The sequence below is a fragment of the Monopterus albus genome, unplaced genomic scaffold, assembly GCF_001952655.1.
Source record: "Monopterus albus unplaced genomic scaffold, M_albus_1.0 scaffold205.1, whole genome shotgun sequence".
NCBI lineage: Eukaryota > Metazoa > Chordata > Actinopteri > Synbranchiformes > Synbranchidae > Monopterus > Monopterus albus.
This window is the reverse complement of record NW_018128085.1, coordinates 441,394-462,111: the sequence shown is the minus strand read 5'-3', so window position 1 is coordinate 462,111 and position 20,718 is coordinate 441,394. Positions and strand designations below refer to the sequence as shown.

At 38.7% G+C, this 20,718-nt stretch overlaps 2 protein-coding genes across 4 annotated transcripts in view; both read left to right on the top strand.

Annotated features, from left to right (window-relative positions):
- gne (glucosamine (UDP-N-acetyl)-2-epimerase/N-acetylmannosamine kinase) overlaps positions 1-2,463 on the top strand; it is a 9,321-nt gene extending 6,858 nt beyond the window's left edge. The window contains exons 9-11 of the mRNA XM_020618456.1: positions 861-1,066; positions 1,488-1,604; positions 2,096-2,463. Coding sequence (XP_020474112.1) covers positions 861-1,066; positions 1,488-1,604; positions 2,096-2,331 — 559 coding nt within the window. The 3' untranslated portion in view covers positions 2,332-2,463. The remainder of the gene's footprint in view (positions 1-860; positions 1,067-1,487; positions 1,605-2,095) is intronic.
- Positions 2,464-5,964: 3,501 nt separating this feature from the next.
- Positions 5,965-20,332, top strand: clta (clathrin, light chain A). Of its 3 annotated transcripts, XM_020618427.1 has the most exons (6): positions 5,965-6,266; positions 7,012-7,040; positions 8,948-9,065; positions 9,283-9,394; positions 11,754-11,807; positions 13,944-14,052. In XM_020618427.1, the coding sequence occupies exons 1-6, from the start codon at positions 6,089-6,091 to the stop codon at positions 14,035-14,037; spliced, it is 585 nt and encodes a 194-aa protein (XP_020474083.1). In that variant the 5' UTR covers positions 5,965-6,088; the 3' UTR covers positions 14,038-14,052. The 3 variants fall into 3 exon arrangements, with proteins under 3 accessions (XP_020474083.1, XP_020474084.1, XP_020474082.1); XM_020618428.1 differs by lacking the exon at positions 13,944-14,052 and having other exon boundaries at positions 5,967-6,266; positions 11,754-12,582; XM_020618426.1 differs by lacking the exons at positions 11,754-11,807; positions 13,944-14,052 and adding an exon at positions 19,195-20,332 and having other exon boundaries at positions 5,976-6,266.
- Positions 20,333-20,718: the final 386 nt, after the last annotated feature.

Genomic DNA, 20,718 nt, shown 5'->3' with positions numbered 1-20,718 from the left:
TATAACCCTTTCTAGCTTTATGTAAATCAACAATTCTTGATCGTGGATCTTCTGAAAGCTCTTTTTGGCGAGGCATGGATCACATAAGCGCATTTATCAGTCAAAGTATCTCTAGTCCACACCTCCAAACTTATTTTCTTAACAAGGCTCCAGGTATGCTAACACCTGAGTCCAGTTAGCTTTTTTGAGGTCATTAACTCAAGGGTTCACATACTTTTTCCACTAGCACTATGAGATTTTTATGGTTGTTCTCAATAAAGACATGAAAGATCAGATTTTTTGTGTTATATTAGGCACATTATATTCGTCAGTACTCTTGACTTAGATGAAGATCAGATCACATTTTATGACAAATTAATGCAGAAAGCCATGAAATTCCAAAAGGTTCACATACTTTTTCTTGCCACTGTATATAAAACTACAGTACATGGCAGTGTGCATTGTGAAGCTGACAAATGGATTGCAAAGTGACAATGGGGTGGCTTTTTTCAGTGTCAGGGCATCACTGTTGTCTCTCACCCCAAGATAATGAACAAACAGCATAAAGATACAAAGATAAGTTTTAAACATTTGTCAGTGGAATTTGCTTTTGTTCATCCTTGTTTGCGTCTGTTTGTTGCATCGATTTGCACTCATGTCTCTCTAAAAGTTTGTGGACAGCTGATGTGTTGGTGTGATGTTAGTCCAACATACAATAGTCTGGGCATCATTAAGACATTTTCTACTTTAGCCCTGTATCATGAGTTAATGCAGATTGTGATCATCATTGGCCTTATTTGAAGGTAATTGATAATGCTGTTATACTCTGTTCTTTTAACAAATTAGTTTGGTTGCTTAACTGCACTGACAGCCTGAGGAAGTAAAGTTGTAACTCTGTGCGTAGGTATTGGAGGAGGGATTATCCATCACAACGAGCTGGTCCACGGCAGTACCTTCTGCGCTGCAGAGCTGGGTCACATCATTGTTTCATTAGAAGGCCCAGAGTGTTCGTGTGGCAGTCATGGATGCATAGAGGCCTACGCATCTGGCATGGCCCTGCAGAGAGAGGCTAAAAGGCTGCACGATGGTGAGTGGATGTCTTTGTGTGTGTACGGTATGAAGCGTCAAGAAATGTGCTGAGACTCAGTTAGTCCTCTAAGATGCAGAGGTTGGTGGGTAAAGGGGTGTCTTCTAATCTTGTAGAGTGTACACCATGAAACAACTTTTATTTTTGATTACCTTTTAACATTATACCTGCATGAAGGAATAGTTCACCCAAAAAATGTTACATCTGCATAACACACCAGGTGTCATGGGCTTCTCCGAAATAGAGACGCTTTTGTGCACACTGAGGTTTAGACTCTCAGTAAAGCACTAAATTGAATAGGCTGGCTAGTTTTATTGGTTGGAGCTATTTTAAATCAAGATCAATATGTATTTCCTTTACATTACCATGTCATTCTCATATTTTATATAACATCTGACCTGTGTGTTGATGTGTCTTTCAGAGGACCTGCTGAAGGTGGAGGGGATGGATGTGAAGCTCTCAGACCCAGTCACTGCCGCCCACCTCATCAGTGCAGCCAGACAAGGGAACTCCAAAGCTGACGCTGTTCTGAACAAGGGTCAGCACACAAAGCAAGCACACATACATAGGTTTTTTTGTTTTTATGAGAAATTCAAACTACACCATGGGCTTTATTTAACTTTTAGTGAATAACGGGATTCAAGCATATTCTGGGCAGGGATCTTTACAGTGGAATTAGTAACTATCAATTACTTACGCGGTATATACTGTATTGTTACAACATTACATGTTTTTTTTGATCAATTGATATAAATGTCATCATTTGTGCTCAGACTCAATGTCAGTCTGAACTTGACTAGCAGTGATGAAATGCAGAAGTCCTGTAAGATACAGCAAAATCAAAAATCCATACAAAATAAAAAACAGAAACAAGTCCCTTTTACAGAAACCTCAAATGTTTTACACTGCTAAACAAAATTAATGCAATGCTCCTTCTGCCCATCGCTGTCCTCCAGAGTTCATATATCATCTTCTTTTAAAAATAGAGAAAAATCTAATTTCTACCTGTCTTCAACTTGCCCTCTCCAGCCTCCACAGCTCTCGGTTTGGGCATCATCAACATCCTCCACATAGTCAATCCCTCGCTGGTGATCCTGTCTGGAGTCTTGGCCTCTTATTACCAGGCCCCAGTGCAACGCATCATCACTGATAGAGCCCTCGACTCTGTCCGGAGCATCAAGGTTGTCACTTCAGACTTGGAGGAACCTGCATTACTCGGAGCCGCTAGCATGGTGTTAGACTATTCAACGAGGAGGACATATTGAAGGATATTGTCCTGATTTCCTAATACAAGGATTGTTATCTACAAGAAGACTGCCAATCTGAAAGTGAATTAGTACCTACAGTATACTGTCCAGATTTATACGCAAGCATATCGTTGGGATACATTCTGAAGGCTACAATGAAGGAAAATGCAATAAAACCATTATCTCAGTATTAAGTACGAGTTAAATATTTTTAATGATTATTTTCTGCTTGTTGAAGAACACTTAGAGCCTTTATAACACAGCATCAGCTTTTGAGTTCATCTACAGTCATGCTCATGCCAAAATGATCTGCTCTATTTGTAATATGTGGTTGGATCGAAAATCTTTCATGAAACAGAAAGCTTATTTCAGATGTGACCAAAATATTGCTGAAACATTTCCATGTTATTAATTTAATTATTTAAGGTGTTTATTTATGAAAGTGCTCTAAGACTTTTAACAGGTTAGTATAGTATATAGTCTTGGACGCATTAGGGGTATGAAATCAGTTCTTATGCAATCAGTTGAAGTATTATTCTGGCTTATGTTAATGAAATGTTAAGGCAGCAGCTCTTGCTGTAGCAATATGGTGAATTTATATTCATTTTTTTATTTATTCCATCAACACATATCTTTAAGGCAATTTTTTTTTCATACCTTCTGAAGATGTATTTTATTTCAAAAAATATTTGTGGAGTCTGTATGTACTAATACATACTGCATTGTACACTACAGGTTCTATCAAAATTTTGGATACATTTTATTAAATTGTATCGGTTTATGTTGGACCTCGGCCTCCTCCCACAGTTCAAAGATGTGCAGCCTAGGTTGATTGGTGATTCTAAATTGCCCCTAGGAGTGAGTGTGACTGCGTGTGGTTGTCTGTCTGTGTCAGCCCTGTGATAGACCAGGATGTACCCTGCCTCTCGCTGAAATAGTTACAGTAGCCACATTATCTGTGGGGGAAAAACATTGTAAATGAAACTTGGATTTATGGACCATACACACCCATTATAGCTGTGCTGACTTCAGCACTCTGCCTTCTATATCAGTTGATTGGAGTTCCAACAAAGTTGCAGTATGTGAATCCTTCCCAATAGTCCCTCATGCCAAATTTCAAATGAAGTATTCTTCATTCAGTCTATTCCAAACAGAAGTGATGTACCACACACACTCATTATGCAGATTATTACTAACTGTACTGTCAGGTATTCTATGCAGCTGTATTCAGTTGTTTCATGTTCCTCACTTTTTTGTAAGATCCATGTTGAATTACAGTACCATTAAAAGTGAGATTACAAAAGATGAATAGCATTATGTGTCTTTATACATTTAGTCTCATCAGTTAAGTACCTTGAGTTTAAAACCCATCAAAACGCTATTTTTGATGCCATATTTATTTTATATATAAAGCAATGCACTGCGCTCTGTTCCTAATACATTTTGAAGTACTTGGTCCCAGCATGTAATTCTGATCATTTGATTCATCCACCCAGATGGTGACTTGATTCCATTTTCGAAGCCTGCACCCCAAACGAAGCCAATATGCACTTTTCCTACCGCTTTTTTTGCAAGGGTGACTTGCTAATAATGAATGGATTTGATAAAAGTGCGCATCGGTTTTGATGTTATATTGACCCAGTGAGCACTTCTGTGTGTTTGTGCGACTTTACGTCTGTGTTTGCGCGCGCGTGATTGCATGCATGCGCGAAGCTGTTCTAACGGCGTAAAATGAACAGGTCTGTGTTTGTCCAAATTCATAACTATTCTCTCTTAGAAGGTCACACTGTTTTTTTTTCGAATTCATGAGAATTGACTCACAACATGGCTGCTGATGCAGGATCGACTCTCCTCGGCCACCGTCGGCTGTGCTCGGGTTCACTGCAGGGTCACTTCTCTGTTGAGCTGTTCCTTGAAATGTGGGTGGACATGGGTAAAATAAAATAAAGGGAAAGCTACATATTAACAAAGAACTGATATTTTTTATAAAGCATAAAAGTCTTCAAAGCTTTTGCATTGTTAGAAGAGGAGATGGTCTTTATGTAAAGTCCATGTAGTTACAAAAAGGTAGGAAGCAGGGTTTGTTTTTGTTTTTTCAAATTTGCATTTGTGTAGAAAATTTGTCTTGAATGACAATTAATTAAAATGTTTTGTTCTCCATGTAAACGTCCCATACAATGACCATGAACACCAAAAACTAAATTCTCATATTTGAGGTTAAAATCAATGTCGAATTATTACCTAATAGTCTGCAGACATCTTTCTGAAATGTATGAGTGTGGTCGCTACAGAAAGAACAGCTGATGAAAGCATCATAATCACATCAGTGGAAATCAGTTTCATTCTTTCACAACTGTGCCTGCGTTGCTTTCTCAGCCATCATTCACTTCCATACTATTACCCTATAAATCATTTCAGCAAAACATTTTGCAAATACATTGTTTAGTTTGAACTTTCACAGAAAATGTTTTGTTTCTGCTTAACACCTTTGCACTAGTGAAAACTGTACTTAAGTACAGTACTTGAGTAAATGTACTGTAGTTACTTTCCACCGCTGCTAATGCCTCATTTCTTAGCAAGTTTCGTTTTCTTAAAGCTTCGAGGTTTTGTTTGGCAGCTTTTAAAACTTTAAGTCTGGGTTCTTTGCCCTGTTGGTAGTGCATCCTACCACAGAGTTGCTTCTAGGCATATTTCAGTTTTTTGTAAAAAGACACCGCAGTCAGTCACCTTCACCCAATACTAAGCAATACTAAGTTAATGGAGAACAACAAATCCCCCCCACTTGGCGTGATTTTCCAAGTTCGGCATGTTTATAACGTAAGCAACAACTGGGTACTTTGCATTCAGAGACACTGGTTCTGAGCTCAAAGCAGAAGGCTATAAGTTTTAGCTTTCAAATACTGTATCACTGAGTTGCTCCAACAACCTAACAAGTGTTTTCTGAATCACACTGACATTCTTCTGATGTGGTTCAAAACCAGCATGTAACCAGCTACATAACCTTGAGTAAGTGTTTGCTTGTCACCCGAGCCTTTGACACTGTCAGAACTTAATAATTAATCACTCTGACATTATGTTTAGAGCTAGACACAGTTGCCAGGGTGACAGAAAGAAAGCCAAAGATTTGGCTGGTGTTTGACAGAAGGAATGTGGAAGAGGATTTTATAATCTGTTGAGACCTATGTTAAGCTTTTTGCATTTAAGCGGAACACTACACATCAGCAGAAAAAGCAATTTCATTGTGGGTTTTGACAGCAACAAGGTGTGGGGATGTTTCTCTGCAACAGGCCCTTTAGGCTTAAAGGTACAGAGGAAACCAAACACCCTGAAGAACATCTTATTGCTGCCTGCACAACAGTAGAAACTGTCTTTATTTCTATAAAACAAGAAGTTCTTTTATATTCATTTATTTCATTTATTTATTAACACCAATATAATATACTGAAAATAAAAAACCTGCCAATGATATCACTCTCTCATAATCGTAGTCTGCGGATTTTGCTCAATTCTGACAGCACGTCGCAGGTCATGGGACCTGTCTTGAAGGAGGATTCAAGAATTTGATTGGTCTAATTGTTAAGAAACTGTTGTGCGATTGGTTTTTTTTACTGTCAGTCACTCGTCCTGGTTTGTGGTTGGTTGTCCACCTGTTTCCGCTTTGCTAGCTTTAAGCCCCCCACCCCCCGGCCTTCTTGCCGTTACAGTAATCAATTTCGATCACCTCCAAGGCTTTCTTTTCGTTTCTCGTATCTGTCCTACCACAAGCATACACAACATGGATGATTTTGACATGCTAAATACGCCCACCGCTGGAAACGGTGTCGGCTCGGAGGAGGACCCTGCTGCCGCGTTCTTGGCCCAGCAAGAGAGCGAAATCGCGGGGATTGAAAACGACGAAGGCTTTAGCATCTTGGACAGCGGAGAGGTGCCCTCGTCGCTGGGAGACTCCAACGGTGGGTTTGCTGCGGTTAAGCGGTGATATTTCGCCTAAGTTCAGTCTTAGCACTTTCCGTCTCGTTAGCCAAACTTTAATTTCAGGGGTTGTTCTTGTTTCTAAATAAGAAGTGTTCCGTTTAAGGTTAACGTGGTTCCAAAAGGACATTGGTAGTTGGTGGTCTTTTAGCCAGCTTGCTAACGTTAGCTGAGCTAGCAAATTAGTCCAGTGGATTTAGCTAGCGTTAACATTATCCTTTATCTGCGTCAATTAAAAAAATTAAATTGACAAATGACAAAATGTAAACGGATGTCTCGGAATATTTGTTTGTTATATGAAGGTCCAGGTTTTAGCTAGCTTTTTCTAAAATGAATGAAGTTGTCTGTAACATCAGTTCTTGGCCATCATTCATTGCTTCCCATCAAGCTTGACTACTTGCTGGCAGCACTACACGCAGCTGCAGCTGTGTTTGCCAGCGAGCTACAGGAGGAAATTGATGGAGCTTAATGGCCGTTTCATTTCCGTTAAGCTGCAGCTTCGTTGTGGTTTAGCAGTTGTAGTGGGTCAGAAAAGCTTACATTTCATATTATAAAATATGTGTAACTACATGAAAACGTTGAGGATTCAGCAAAGGTAAGGGGTTCCCAGTTAGCCCAGGTCTAATTGTTGTAGATTTTTTTTGTCCCCAAACATACTGTATGTAGTCATGTTTGTGGTCTGCTCGATTTCTAACAACCATTTTTCATGTCTTTGTTTTTTTTTAGATGGAGCTGTCAATGGAGATCTTTACGGGGTAACACCTTTTTACATTGTTTTTCTTAACAATTTGGTGCTTAAATTACCAGATTTATCCTATCATTATGTTTGTATCTTTATATTTTATGAGAGAATGGAAAAGGCTTTGAAACAACCTGTTTGCACTCATGATCTACATGAACCCTTGATCTTTATATGTAGAGCTTTTGCTTGCTTCCTTTTAAGAAGCTGTGTGTTCTTGTCTCTGCTGAGTCTGCAGATTATTTCTGGCAGGACACTGATGTTATTGTCTTGGTAAATGGCCAAAACTGCACTGCTAACGTGATATTTGTTTTCCATAATTTTGCAGTGATGTAAAAACTTCAGCATTGCCAGGTGGATTATTCCCATACTGTAGATAATGACCCAACATGCTGACATTGTTAGATGATTTTTGTTTAATTGCGACATTTAAAGACTAATGTGGTTTTATTACAACTTGGGCCTTTCATATTTTTGCCATAATTCTTATTCACTAAAATGGGTTTTGAGACCTGACCATCATTTCTATCACTAATTATAAAGTGAATTGCTGAAATCTAGGAGTATAGTGATATTGCTAAAATAAGTTTGGGTGGTGAAGAAAAAAGCAGCAGTCAGGTAGTTGGACTACTTGTAAATAAGCCATCAGATAGATGATCTAAACCACTTTATTTGGGTGTAACACTTAAAGGTAGCCCTCCTGAAATGCTGCCAATAAAACTTCACTGCACAAAAATTATTTGCATGCACAACTACATCAGATACACTTACACTGTTTAGGTAAGAAACAACCCACCTGTGATTTTCCTCTCTTAAAATATTTGGGTAGCCTGGTGGCTGGTTTAAATTGTCTGATTCTTTGACTGGCTGTATCTCTTTGTCAGGTGCCAGCAATTTAGTATTTAAAATATTACTGATAGGAATGATGTCCAAAACACTAAAACATTAAACAAAATTTGTAATAAATTAAATTATTTTTGAAGGAGGTGAGTTGTAGTATTTATGTGGTGGATTGGAAAAATACTTATTTTCTTGTAGCACAGTAGCAGCATGATTTCAGTGCTAATGTCACAGGCTGGAATATCTGGCTGTTAGATTTCACTCCAACTTCCTTTTCCTGTGCAGTCATTGCAACCTTGCTGCCTTTTGCACTATCAGGACTTCTTTCTGGCAGTGAGAGAAACTAAGCTGATAAAACAGAAAGTGGGCCAGCTTGGGTGTAATCCTTTCCAACAGCATGTATCTGACTTTTACAAGCATATATGTTGTATGTATCCATATAGGAATCAGGACAAGAAACTGGCTACAATAGCTGATTCATTAGAAATTTCAGATAATATTTGGAAAGATTCAGGATGAGGGACTGTTTCTTTACCATGTCTCTGTAAAGCTCATTGATAAAATGGTTTTCCAGCGTCTTCCAAGTATTATCAAAAATACCAGGAATTTCATAACGATATAAAAACAGAATAAAACCCAAACCACAAGTAAAAAAAAAAAAAGACAAATGTACACACATGCATATATACATAAGTTAAAAGAGCTAATGTAGATCTTTATGTTGTTGCACAGTGATGTGTACAGCATTCTGCCATACCCTTAAACATAGACTAACTCTTCATCAGAGTGACGGCCTTCATCAGAGTGACGGCCCGGGGGAAGAAACTGTCCTTGTGTTTGGCTGTTTGGTTGTTCACTTCAAGTCCTGAGAGATTGTGGAGCCCAGGAACTTGTAGGACTCCACGATTGAAACTGTGCTGCTGAATATAGTGTGCAGAGATGGTGGATTTTTGGAGGCGCTCCCCCACCCTATCGTTTCCACAGTTTTTAACATGTTCAGCTCCGGGTTGTTACGACCACACCACAGGGCAGTCTGTTCAACTTCTTTGTCATCTGCCTATCATCATCTTCATTGTTTCTCAGGAAAGCAATGGTCCATCAGATGCTTATGCAGCAATTTCCAATGCAGACCGGCTGCAGGCTGAACCGGAAAGCTTGCGCAAGTGGAGGGAGGAGCAAAGAGAGAGGCTGGAGGTATTGGGTAAGTACAGACTAGATGACCTCTATATGTTTATAGGGGAATAAAACTGGCCCACTGCTCTCTGAGATATGACAATGACAAGTAAAGGTTGATGTCATTAGATCTAATGTTCACTGAATTCCTTATTTTCATCCATTGTCTGCTGCCCTGTCATTTTTATTACCATTATCTGCCTCACTACTTTGTCATTGCTCGTCTTGTTCATCTCCCTCCCCAGATGCCAACTCTCGCAAGCAGGAGTTGGAGTGGAAGGAGAAGGCCAAGGTGGAGCTAGAGGAGTGGCACGCCAGGCAGAATGAGCAACTGGAGAAAACCAAAACCAGTAACAGGTACTGGCTTCATAGAGAATTAGAACCTGGGTACAAGGGATCAGTGGAGCTGAGCGAGGGCTGATTTTACAGTTAAAAAAAAAAAAAAAAGCATATTTACAATGCATGGCAGAACAGAAAAACAAAATAACGATATTGATGATTAGCAATAACCTGCAGTCTCAAAAACAAAGCTTTTATATTTACAAAGGAAGTTAATAGTTCTTAAATAATTGCAGGAGTCTTGGATTCAGCCATAGGTGAACATATACCTGACAGTGTGTGGAGTCTAACTGGGAAAAAGCACTGCGAGACATAAGGGCTACTGAAGCGTCATTCCATTCAATTGAAACATTTGATATAATGGAATTCTATCTGCAGCGTGAGACATGCATAGAAAACACTTTAAAAAACATTTCCAGTGTGTTTTACCAATAACAGGAAAAGAAATTGGTCCATCTCAGCCTTGAGGTTCCACAGACAGAATGGGTACATCCCAGGTCCCTTATTTGCATCCATGTTTTCCTCACTTCCATCTTTTCCATTGCAATGGAAAAAAGTGAAGAGAGAAGAATCGAGAAAACGCATACATCCTGACATGTTCTTTCCTCTGATCCTTCATCTGAAGCATCCAGTCACCAACTGATTTCAGATAAAGAGGCATGTCAGTCCATCAAAGACTTCTGCAAAGGATGGTTTCTTGTATCTTCACTCATGGCTCCTTCAGCAGCCAGCAGGACTAAGAGCTTTGGGACATCCTTCAAGATGACAGACCATAACAACTTCCTTGTCAATTGAGGATCAACAATCAAATAAGGGAATCGGGATGTACCCACTGTGTTGGTGTCCCAGCATGTGTGGTACCGATCTGTCAGATCCTACAGTTAGCCATTGATAGTTTCACACATAATGTGAAAAGAATTTTATTTTCATGGCTTTTTTTGAGAAGCTACAGTAGATTTGCTAAGAACATGATAACGTTCACAGCAGTATTGCAGCATTGTATATGCTGTGAAACACCCACCCTTGTCTGTGATTATTCAGAGGCCCACTCGCTAGCAGCCTCAGGACAATTCAAACCTCTACAGTCCAACCAAGCAACCCTGCAACAAATACTACTGTGCTGTTTGTCTCCCATTTTCATACAGTTTCAATAATACTGGTTCCTGCTACACAGCATTTTCTAACCTGCTTTCCAGTTTAAGTATCTTGAGACTGCCAATAATGTTAGGCTAGTCATGGACAGGGATGTTATGGATGTTAAAGGCAGCTATCTTTTTTTTTTAGTAGTACACTGCCTCAGTTTTGCCAGTTCAAGCTAAGTTATTAGCTATCAGGACAGCTGGCTCTTTGCATTAGTAACATGTAGCCTGCTGACTGAATAGTGTGAGGTTCAATCCACAGTGGTATCTAAGAATTGTGCCAATTGCATAGACTGGTTTAAACAAATGAAATTCAAATGTAATTTTAGAAATATTTTTTCAAATCTGGAATTGACACATTTTAAAGAGCATTCTACAGATTTCACTTACAAGTACATTTTGTTCTAAATTTTGGTGTAGGTCATAAAAACACTGCATAACTCTGAGTGTTGGATTATTATATGGTTTAACATGTACAGTACTACTATTTAGGATGCATAATATGTTGCGTTGTTGCCATATTTATGTCCTGCACCCACCAGGTAACTCCTCATTTTGCAGAGTTGAGTCTCTGTTTCTCCTGCACTGTAATGTAGCCCTGCTGCCCTATTAATAATGAAGTGCAAGCAGCCACGGCTCCATATTCATCTGGCAGCTCTCTGTTTGGTAGAGAAGGGTTGCAATTCTATAAACCTAATATGGATGTGTTTTGTACATGAAACACTCTGTTTCCATTTTTACAGAGTATTTTCATTATTAACCTTTTACATTTTCTTTTTTCAAGCTAATTGATTAATCACTTGATTTATGCTGTAAAATAAAAAAGAGTCCTATCCCCCTGATTTACTAGAGATCAAATCATTATATTGAATTTGCATGTTTTGCCTGATCAGTAGTCAAATAAAACCCATTAAATGTTATTAGTCATAAATGTGCAACATATATTGGAAAGCCATTTAACTGACGGACGGGTTCATAAGTTGGAGAAATCTGATATTGTCTGAAGTCATTCCCTTACACAATCAGCCAAGAGCCTCCTTGAGCCTTGGAAACCCCCCTGACACTGCCTGTAGAAGGCCTTCCTAAAATCTAAGCTTTTGATTAAATGCTTGATCGTATTATATTGTAGTAACCTATAATACTTTAATACTTGTTTCCATCCTCTTCTCCCTTTTACTGCTGTTTCTCTTCTCTCCTGCCTTCTTGCTGCTCTGTCGTTTGGGTGGATATTTGCCCAGGGTGTTGGATGAAGACTTCTACAAGCAGCCCTTCTCTGAGCTCATTGGTTATGTGTATGTTGCTCCAACTAACATGCTCCTTTTTATTTAGTCATTTATTTTTGCTTTTGTTTTTTTCATTGTCATCAACTCCCAGCATCCAAACACTGACATTTATTCATCTCATTAGTGCATTAGTTTTTCTACTTGATTTATAATGGTTACTGTTCTCATCTAGTTTGGTATTTGTTTTTTTGTTTTTGTTTTGTTTTGTTTTGTTCTTTTTTTCCCTTTATATAATCTGCAGCAATAATTGTCATAGCATGTGTCTGCATGCCCTTTGTGAGTGGATGCCTGTCAGGATGATTCAGTAAAAAGTGACTGCATGCCACATAATCACATCAGTGGAAATTGGTTTCATGCTTTCATAACTGTGCCTGTGTTGCTTTCTCGGCCATCCTTCACTTCCATACTATTACCTTTGAAATCATTTTAGCAGAACATTTTGCAACTAATTGTTTGGTTTGAACCTTCACAGAAAATGTTTTGTTTCCACTTAACACCTTTGCATTTGTGACCCACCCCCCACTACTTCCTAAATGAATAAGATCTTTATAGATTTGTTTGAGGAAGTTGTGTGTCTATAATTGGATGTGGTGTTTGTATCAGTATACTCTAAACTTTTCTTTTTCCAGCATTGATGAGCTGATCGGTCACTGCCCCAGATTGCTTCAATGGCAGGCTGCTTGTAGGTTAGACTTAATACTTTAATTTGGCTAAAAGTCTTGCAAGCCAGAGTTTGCGAGACTTGTATAAACCAAGTAGCCTCTGCATAGAAATACTAAAACATATGTACACCTCATTTTTTGAGCTTTAGGTCAATTGTCTTTAGATCTGTACTCGATGTTAATTCACCATTGTAACATTGTAGATGAGTCGGAAAACAAGGAAAAGCATGTCATGGGCTCTTTAACTTCCCATATTTCCAGCCACAGCCCCTAACTTATGAAAAGGGCAGTGTGCACGATTGTGCTAAGCTAAATATTTTATGCAACAGAGGTTAATTTATTACAGGGCATGAAAGTCAAGTTGTCTGCTTTCTGGACACATCTGTACTTACTAAGGTAATTCCATCATAGAACCGTAAATAATCTTGTTAGGCATTATTTTTTTGTCACATCCCCTCTCAAATTACTACTGTTTTCATTTCATGTGCTTAACCACATATAATTGGACTTAAACTTGAGCCGTCTGCAGGATTCACAAACTCCAACTAATACCATGTTTTGACTTGGAAGATAGTTTTATGAGGTTTAGATAATTTGAAGAATTTGGTTTCTTGAACCTGTAGATGTCTTGACTTGCCCCCATTATCTCTGGTTTCCTTGTGTGGATTACAGCTTCAATTTACACCAAGATTTTATTGCAGGCACCACTGGTCATTTCATGGACACACAACTACTTCAGAATGAACTGTGTTTGTGCTTTATTAGACTTTAAGCTGCTTTCTAGCTACTGCTGTCCTGCAGGATGACTTGCTAATTTGCCAAGCTAGCTATGCAGTAGCCTGAGCAGTGCCGCCTTTGGTTTTGCTATGTTAATACTTGGGAATGACCATTAGCCCGCATGGTGGTGTATACTGTATGTTCTATTTCTTCTTCTTCAGCTTTTCAAGGTCGATAAGGAAGAACTCCTAGTACTGTAAAACCTGTTCAAGATTTTATTAGTGTATAGATGAAGGTTGTCATGTTTGGTGTGAGTCTCTAAAACGGACTGAAGGGGCCTCATTTATAAGCATTGAGTAAGAACATATAGGTTGTGTTTATTGCTAATTATAAAGAAATAAAAGCATCTAGATGAACTTTTAACATCTTTAGATTAGCTTAATTTGTGTTCATTTTTAAAAAGGAACCTACAGCATTTTACAAATGAGACCACAGTGTTCCTGTGAATGTGTCTGTCAGAAACCTGACATAAGACACTATACTGTATACAGAGACTCTCACTGAACCAAAGGCTGCACCCTCACCTCTGTAGAACACGTTTAAAGAAAATGGTTTTATTTTTAAGTTGGTTTTGCATGCTGGCTCTCAGCATCTGCATTTACCTCATTTTTGCCATCTTTCATTTATCCCCTCCCCTATCTGTCTCTTCTAAACTCTGACTTGTGAAACTGTTTCTTCCTGTTTTCTTTTCCTATGCACCTTAAAGCACACACATTAACCATCCTTGCTACCGCCTAGACCAGTTAAGTAAACATATGAAACGCCAGCATCTTCAAATTCTTATTTTTGACAAGGGATAGATGCAGTTCTTTATATATATGTTTGTGTGTGTGTGTGTGTTTCATAATTATACTTTGCACAGATAACCAGTTTACTTGCCCAGTAGTTGGATCTACTGCCTAGATAGAGGTTTGATGTATTGTCACTTCTGTGATATTATAGTCCTTGTAGTCCCTTGTGTATTTGTAGTTGGTTATGACAGTGAATGTTCACTGGCTTCTCATCCTGTGTTGTAGTTAGTAGCTGTGGGGCCTGCAGATGGGGAGGGGACTAGAAAATATCAGAAGTCTAATATGGCAGTGCTGTTGTTGTGTTTGAGGGTCAGGTGTTATGAGGTCTTATTTTGATTCATAATCTGTGGCTTATATCAATGTTTTGTTATAGTGGAATTGATCCAGGGTTTTTTGGGGGGTGGGGGTTCGTTTTTGTTTTAATTTGTAGTGTGTGATAAGTCCTGTAGTGTTTTTTATTTTAGTTTTATTTTAAAAACCGCTTGGTCTTGACCAAGAATTTATTAATTTTATCTGCTCCACAACTGTGATGCATAAAATCAAAATAAATACATTCTTTGCTTTCCAATTGCAGCAAAATGCATGGCTAAGGCACAGTAGTGCTTCCAGTTTTTTTGGGCTTGGTTAAAAGCAAAATTGTAAAACTTGCCGTTATTGTTCCTTTGCGATGAAGAACAAGTATACAAATAATCTCATCATCCTTGTACATTGTTCTTGCAGAGGAAAGAACATTGTAAACATGCAAAGTGAAGTGAATGGGTATGGGCAAACACCCCTCCCTCAGTTCTGTACAGAACTGTATTTTTAACCAGCCAAAATTGCTTATCAGATCTTACTTAATTTTTGTTTCACTTTGATTTCTCTTTGGATTTCTCATCATAGTGGTCTGTCTGCCTCCAATTACTGTTGTGGACAGTTGAAAATACAAGTGACTGTTTAATGTGTAAGCATAGTTGGAGGCATGCCACAGGTAATGAGGCTGTTGTAGCTTGTCTTTGAGCCTAAACATGTCAGTTTCTGTGTAATGATTGGACTGTCCCACTCTGAGGGAGACTCTGCTGGACCAACAAAGTCAAGTGTTGGATTATTATATGGTTTAACATGTACAGTACTACTATTTAGGATGCATAATATGTTGCGTTGTTGCCATATTTATGTCCTGCACCCACCAGGTAACTCCTCATTTTGCAGAGTTGAGTCTCTGTTTCTCCTGCACTGTAATGTAGCCCTGCTGCCCTATTAATAATGAAGTGCAAGCAGCCACGGCTCCATATTCATCTGGCAGCTCTCTGTTTGGTAGAGAAGGGTTGCAATTCTATAAACCTAATATGGATGTGTTTTGTACATGAAACACTCTGTTTCCATTTTTACAGAGTATTTTCATTATTAACCTTTTACATTTTCTTTTTTCAAGCTAATTGATTAATCACTTGATTTATGCTGTAAAATAAAAAAGAGTCCTATCCCCCTGATTTACTAGAGATCAAATCATTATATTGAATTTGCATGTTTTGCCTGATCAGTAGTCAAATAAAACCCATTAAATGTTATTAGTCATAAATGTGCAACATATATTGGAAAGCCATTTAACTGACGGACGGGTTCATAAGTTGGAGAAATCTGATATTGTCTGAAGTCATTCCCTTACACAATCAGCCAAGAGCCTCCCTGAGCCTTGGAAACCCCCCTGACACTGCCTGTAGAAGGCCTTCCTAAAATCTAAGCTTTTGATTAAATGCTTGATCGTATTATATTGTAGTAACCTATAATACTTTAATACTTGTTTCCATCCTCTTCTCCCTTTTACTGCTGTTTCTCTTCTCTCCTGCCTTCTTGCTGCTCTGTCGTTTGGGTGGATATTTGCCCAGGGTGTTGGATGAAGACTTCTACAAGCAGCCCTTCTCTGAGCTCATTGGTTATGTGTATGTTGCTCCAACTAACATGCTCCTTTTTATTTAGTCATTTATTTTTGCTTTTGTTTTTTTCATTGTCATCAACTCCCAGCATCCAAACACTGACATTTATTCATCTCATTAGTGCATTAGTTTTTCTACTTGATTTATAATGGTTACTGTTCTCATCTAGTTTGGTATTTGTTTTTTTGTTTTTGTTTTGTTTTGTTTTGTTCTTTTTTTCCCTTTATATAATCTGCAGCAATAATTGTCATAGCATGTGTCTGCATGCCCTTTGTGAGTGGATGCCTGTCAGGATGATTCAGTAAAAAGTGACTGCATGCCACATAATCACATCAGTGGAAATTGGTTTCATGCTTTCATAACTGTGCCTGTGTTGCTTTCTCGGCCATCCTTCACTTCCATACTATTACCTTTGAAATCATTTTAGCAGAACATTTTGCAACTAATTGTTTGGTTTGAACCTTCACAGAAAATGTTTTGTTTCCACTTAACACCTTTGCATTTGTGACCCACCCCCCACTACTTCCTAAATGAATAAGATCTTTATAGATTTGTTTGAGGAAGTTGTGTGTCTATAATTGGATGTGGTGTTTGTATCAGTATACTCTAAACTTTTCTTTTTCCAGCATTGATGAGCTGATCGGTCACTGCCCCAGATTGCTTCAATGGCAGGCTGCTTGTAGGTTAGACTTAATACTTTAATTTGGCTAAAAGTCTTGCAAGCCAGAGTTTGCGAGACTTGTATAAACCAAGTAGCCTCTGCATAGAAATACTAAAACATATGTACACCTCATTTTTTGAGCTTTAGGTCAATTGTCTTTAGATCAATTATCGATGTTAATTCACCATTGTAGATGAGTCGGAAAACAAGGAAAAGCATGCCATGGGCTCTTTTGAAGAATTTGGTTTCTTGAACCTGTAGATGTCTTGACTTGCCCCCATTATCTCTGGTTTCCTTGTGTGGATTACAGCTTCAATTTACACCAAGATTTTATTGCAGGCACCACTGGTCATTTCATGGACACACAACTACTTCAGAATGAACTGTGTTTGTGCTTTATTAGACTTTTAGCTGCTTTCTAGCTACTGCTGTCCTGCAGGATGACTTGCTAATTTGCCAAGCTAGCTATGCAGTAGCCTGAGCAGTGCCGCCTTTGGTTTTGCCATGTTAATACTTGGGAATGACCATTAGCCCGCATGGTGGTGTATACTGTATGTTCTATTTCTTCTTCTTCAGCTTTTCAAGGTCGATAAGGAAGAACTCCTAGTACTGTAAAACCTGTTCAAGATTTTATTAGTGTATAGATGAAGGTTGTCATGTTTGGTGTGAGTCTCTAAAACGGACTGAAGGGGCCTCATTTATAAGCATTGAGTAAGAACATATAGGTTGTGTTTATTGCTAATTATAAAGAAATAAAAGCATCTAGATGAACTTTTAACATCTTTAGATTAGCTTAATTTGTGTTCATTTTTAAAAAGGAACCTACAGCATTTTACAAATGAGACCACATTGTCCCTGTGAATGTGTCCGTCAGAAACCTGACATAAGACACTATACTGTATACAGAGACTCTCACTGAACCAAAGGCTGCACCCTCACCTCTGTAGAACACGTTTAAAGAAAATGGTTTTATTTTTAAGTTGGTTTTGCATGCTGGCTCTCAGCATCTGCATTTACCTCATTTTTGCCATCTTTCATTTATCCCCTCCCCTATCTGTCTCTTCTAAACTCTGACTTGTGAAACTGTTTCTTCCTGTTTTCTTTTCCTATGCACCTTAAAGCACACACATTAACCATCCTTGCTACCGCCTAGACCAGTTAAGTAAACATATGAAACGCCAGCATCTTCAAATTCTTATTTTTGACAAGGGATAGATGCAGTTCTTTATATATATGTTTGTGTGTGTGTGTGTGTTTCATAATTATACTTTGCACAGATAACCAGTTTACTTGCCCAGTAGTTGGATCTACTGCCTAGATAGAGGTTTGATGTATTGTCACTTCTGTGATATTATAGTCCTTCTAGTCCCTTGTGTATTTGTAGTTGGTTATGACAGTGAATGTTCACTGGCTTCTCATCCTGTGTTGTAGTTAGTAGCTGTGGGGCCTGCAGATGGGGAGGGGACTAGAAAATATCAGAAGTCTAATATGGCAGTGCTGTTGTTGTGTTTGAGGGTCAGGTGTTATGAGGTCTTATTTTGATTCATAATCTGTGGCTTATATCAATGTTTTGTTATAGTGGAATTGATCCAGGGTTTTTTGGGGGGTGGGGGTTCGTTTTTGTTTTAATTTGTAGTGTGTGATAAGTCCTGTAGTGTTTTTTATTTTAGTTTTATTTTAAAAACCGCTTGGTCTTGACCAAGAATTTATTAATTTTATCTGCTCCACAACTGTGATGCATAAAATCAAAATAAATACATTCTTTGCTTTCCAATTGCAGCAAAATGCATGGCTAAGGCACAGTAGTGCTTCCAGTTCTTTTGGGCTTGGTTAAAAGCAAAATTGTAAAACTTGCCGTTATTGTTCCTTTGCGATGAAGAACAAGTATACAAATAATCTCATCATCCTTGTACATTGTTCTTGCAGAGGAAAGAACATTGTAAACATGCAAAGTGAAGTGAATGGGTATGGGCAAACACCCCTCCCTCAGTTCTGTACAGAACTGTATTTTTAACCAGCCAAAATTGCTTATCAGATCTTACTTAATTTTTGTTTCACTTTGATTTCTCTTTGGATTTCTCATCATAGTGGTCTGTCTGCCTCCAATTACTGTTGTGGACAGTTGAAAATACAAGTGACTGTTTAATGTGTAAGCATAGTTGGAGGCATGCCACAGGTAATGAGGCTGTTGTAGCTTGTCTTTGAGCCTAAACATGTCAGTTTCTGTGTAATGATTGGACTGTCCCACTCTGAGGGAGACTCTGCTGGACCAACAAAGTCAATTTTTTTTTCAAGGGAGACTTATGAGTTATAGCGTAGAGATACACAAAGAGATTGGGAGAGCATATCTCAAATCTTGAGACCAGGCTGAAATTTAAACTAAAATTGAATTTATGTTTCAAATAAATCATGCCAGAACCAACACTGCTGACCTCAGGAGGCGCAGCAGAGTTTTCTAGCAGTTTGTGTGTTTTGGTGATCAGCAGAGGACTTTTCACAGAGCTGTAAGTATATCCCACCTCTTCCACCACTAACTGTTCTCTGTTCCATGTTATTTTTTTCTTCTCTTCTCTGCTCTGCTCCATGTAGGGCAGCTGAGGAGGCCATGATTTCAGATCTGAATGAGAACAACCCCGGCACGGAGTGGGAGCGGGTGGCCCGGCTCTGCGACTTCAACCCCAAGTCAAGCAAGCAGGCCAAAGATGTTTCCCGCATGCGCTCCGTCCTCATTTCCCTGAAGCAGTCCCCACTCGTCCGCTAGGCAGCTAAGCTCAGGGCTTCATTCTAAATCATCCTGTATCACCACACACCAACCCAACTACTGATGTCCTGCCATCTGTATTTTGAAAACAAGAGGACCTGCATCTCAGAACCTCTGCACCTTTGTCCTTATCTGTTTTCCATGGAGAGCCCTGTTTTTCCCAAGTGAAAGGTTATGGCCAGTGGTCCCATCCCCATCTGCCTCCTCCTGGCAGAGATGTAGAGATTAGCCTTGAAGCACCAGCTCATCATTTTCTGCCCTAAGAAGGTTTTATTTCTTTCACAGACCAATCAAGTCCTTATAATTCTTTTTTCTTGTTGTTTATTGTACTGAGATCAAGGCCAGTTAGATCTCCGTCAATTCTTCTGGTCTGTGGCCTTGTGTAACACTTGTATTAGGATGGTTAATTGGGACACTTGAAGGGAAGAGTTGATGTTTGTTTGGGCCTAGAGCTACACTACAGCCTGCTTCACATGGCCACCAAACAATATCATTTCCATGATGCTGTACTCCAATTCTTAGCCTGTCAGTCATATGTATCCTTGTCTGACCGTTTTCCCATCCTTAGAAAAAAGTATCTTCATAATGTTTGTAAAGGACCAAACTCTAAAACAAAACTCCAGATTCAGTGTGGGTACTTTGAACTGTGAGCCTGCTTGTGGCATATTGTGTTCAGTTTTCCAATCTATGCATTTCCTTTTGAAAAGCCTCTCCAGTCAGGAACTGAACTAAGTCCAGTCATTACAATAAATGTGACCCGTTTGTATGTATGTTTAAACATCAGCAGTGTATGTACTCTATGTGTGTACCTATGTACAGATACAGAAGGCAATATATATACAGTATATAAAACATTTGTCACTGAAATTAGACAGTTGTGGTTTTAAAGGCATAGTTAATAGCCAACTGTTGCTTGACCATTTCTGCTCATTGTTTGATTTCAATATCAGTAAAAAGTGAATGAGTTGTCATCTTGTCTTTCTTTAAAATTCTGGCCATAGAAGAGTTGAAACATGCTCTTCCTCACCCTTTTTTTACTAGTTTCCATTCACTGACTCGAATATAAATTTGGGGTGGTTAGTTTATCTGAGGTAAGTGGTCTTGCTGCTGATGAGCACCTACAGGTGCTGTGCTGCAGTATCTTAAGTTTTGGCTTCCTTATTCTATTTGGACAATGTTGTGCAGTGGATTTAAAATTTTCAGACCCCTTTAAGCACATTTTATTGTGTTATGGACTCAAATTTGAATGGATACAGTTGTCATTTCTACCCATCATTACACACTTCATTCATTCAGCCATGAAGACAAAATGAAGCCATGGCCATCACTGGGAAAAAAAAAAGGTGAGAAAA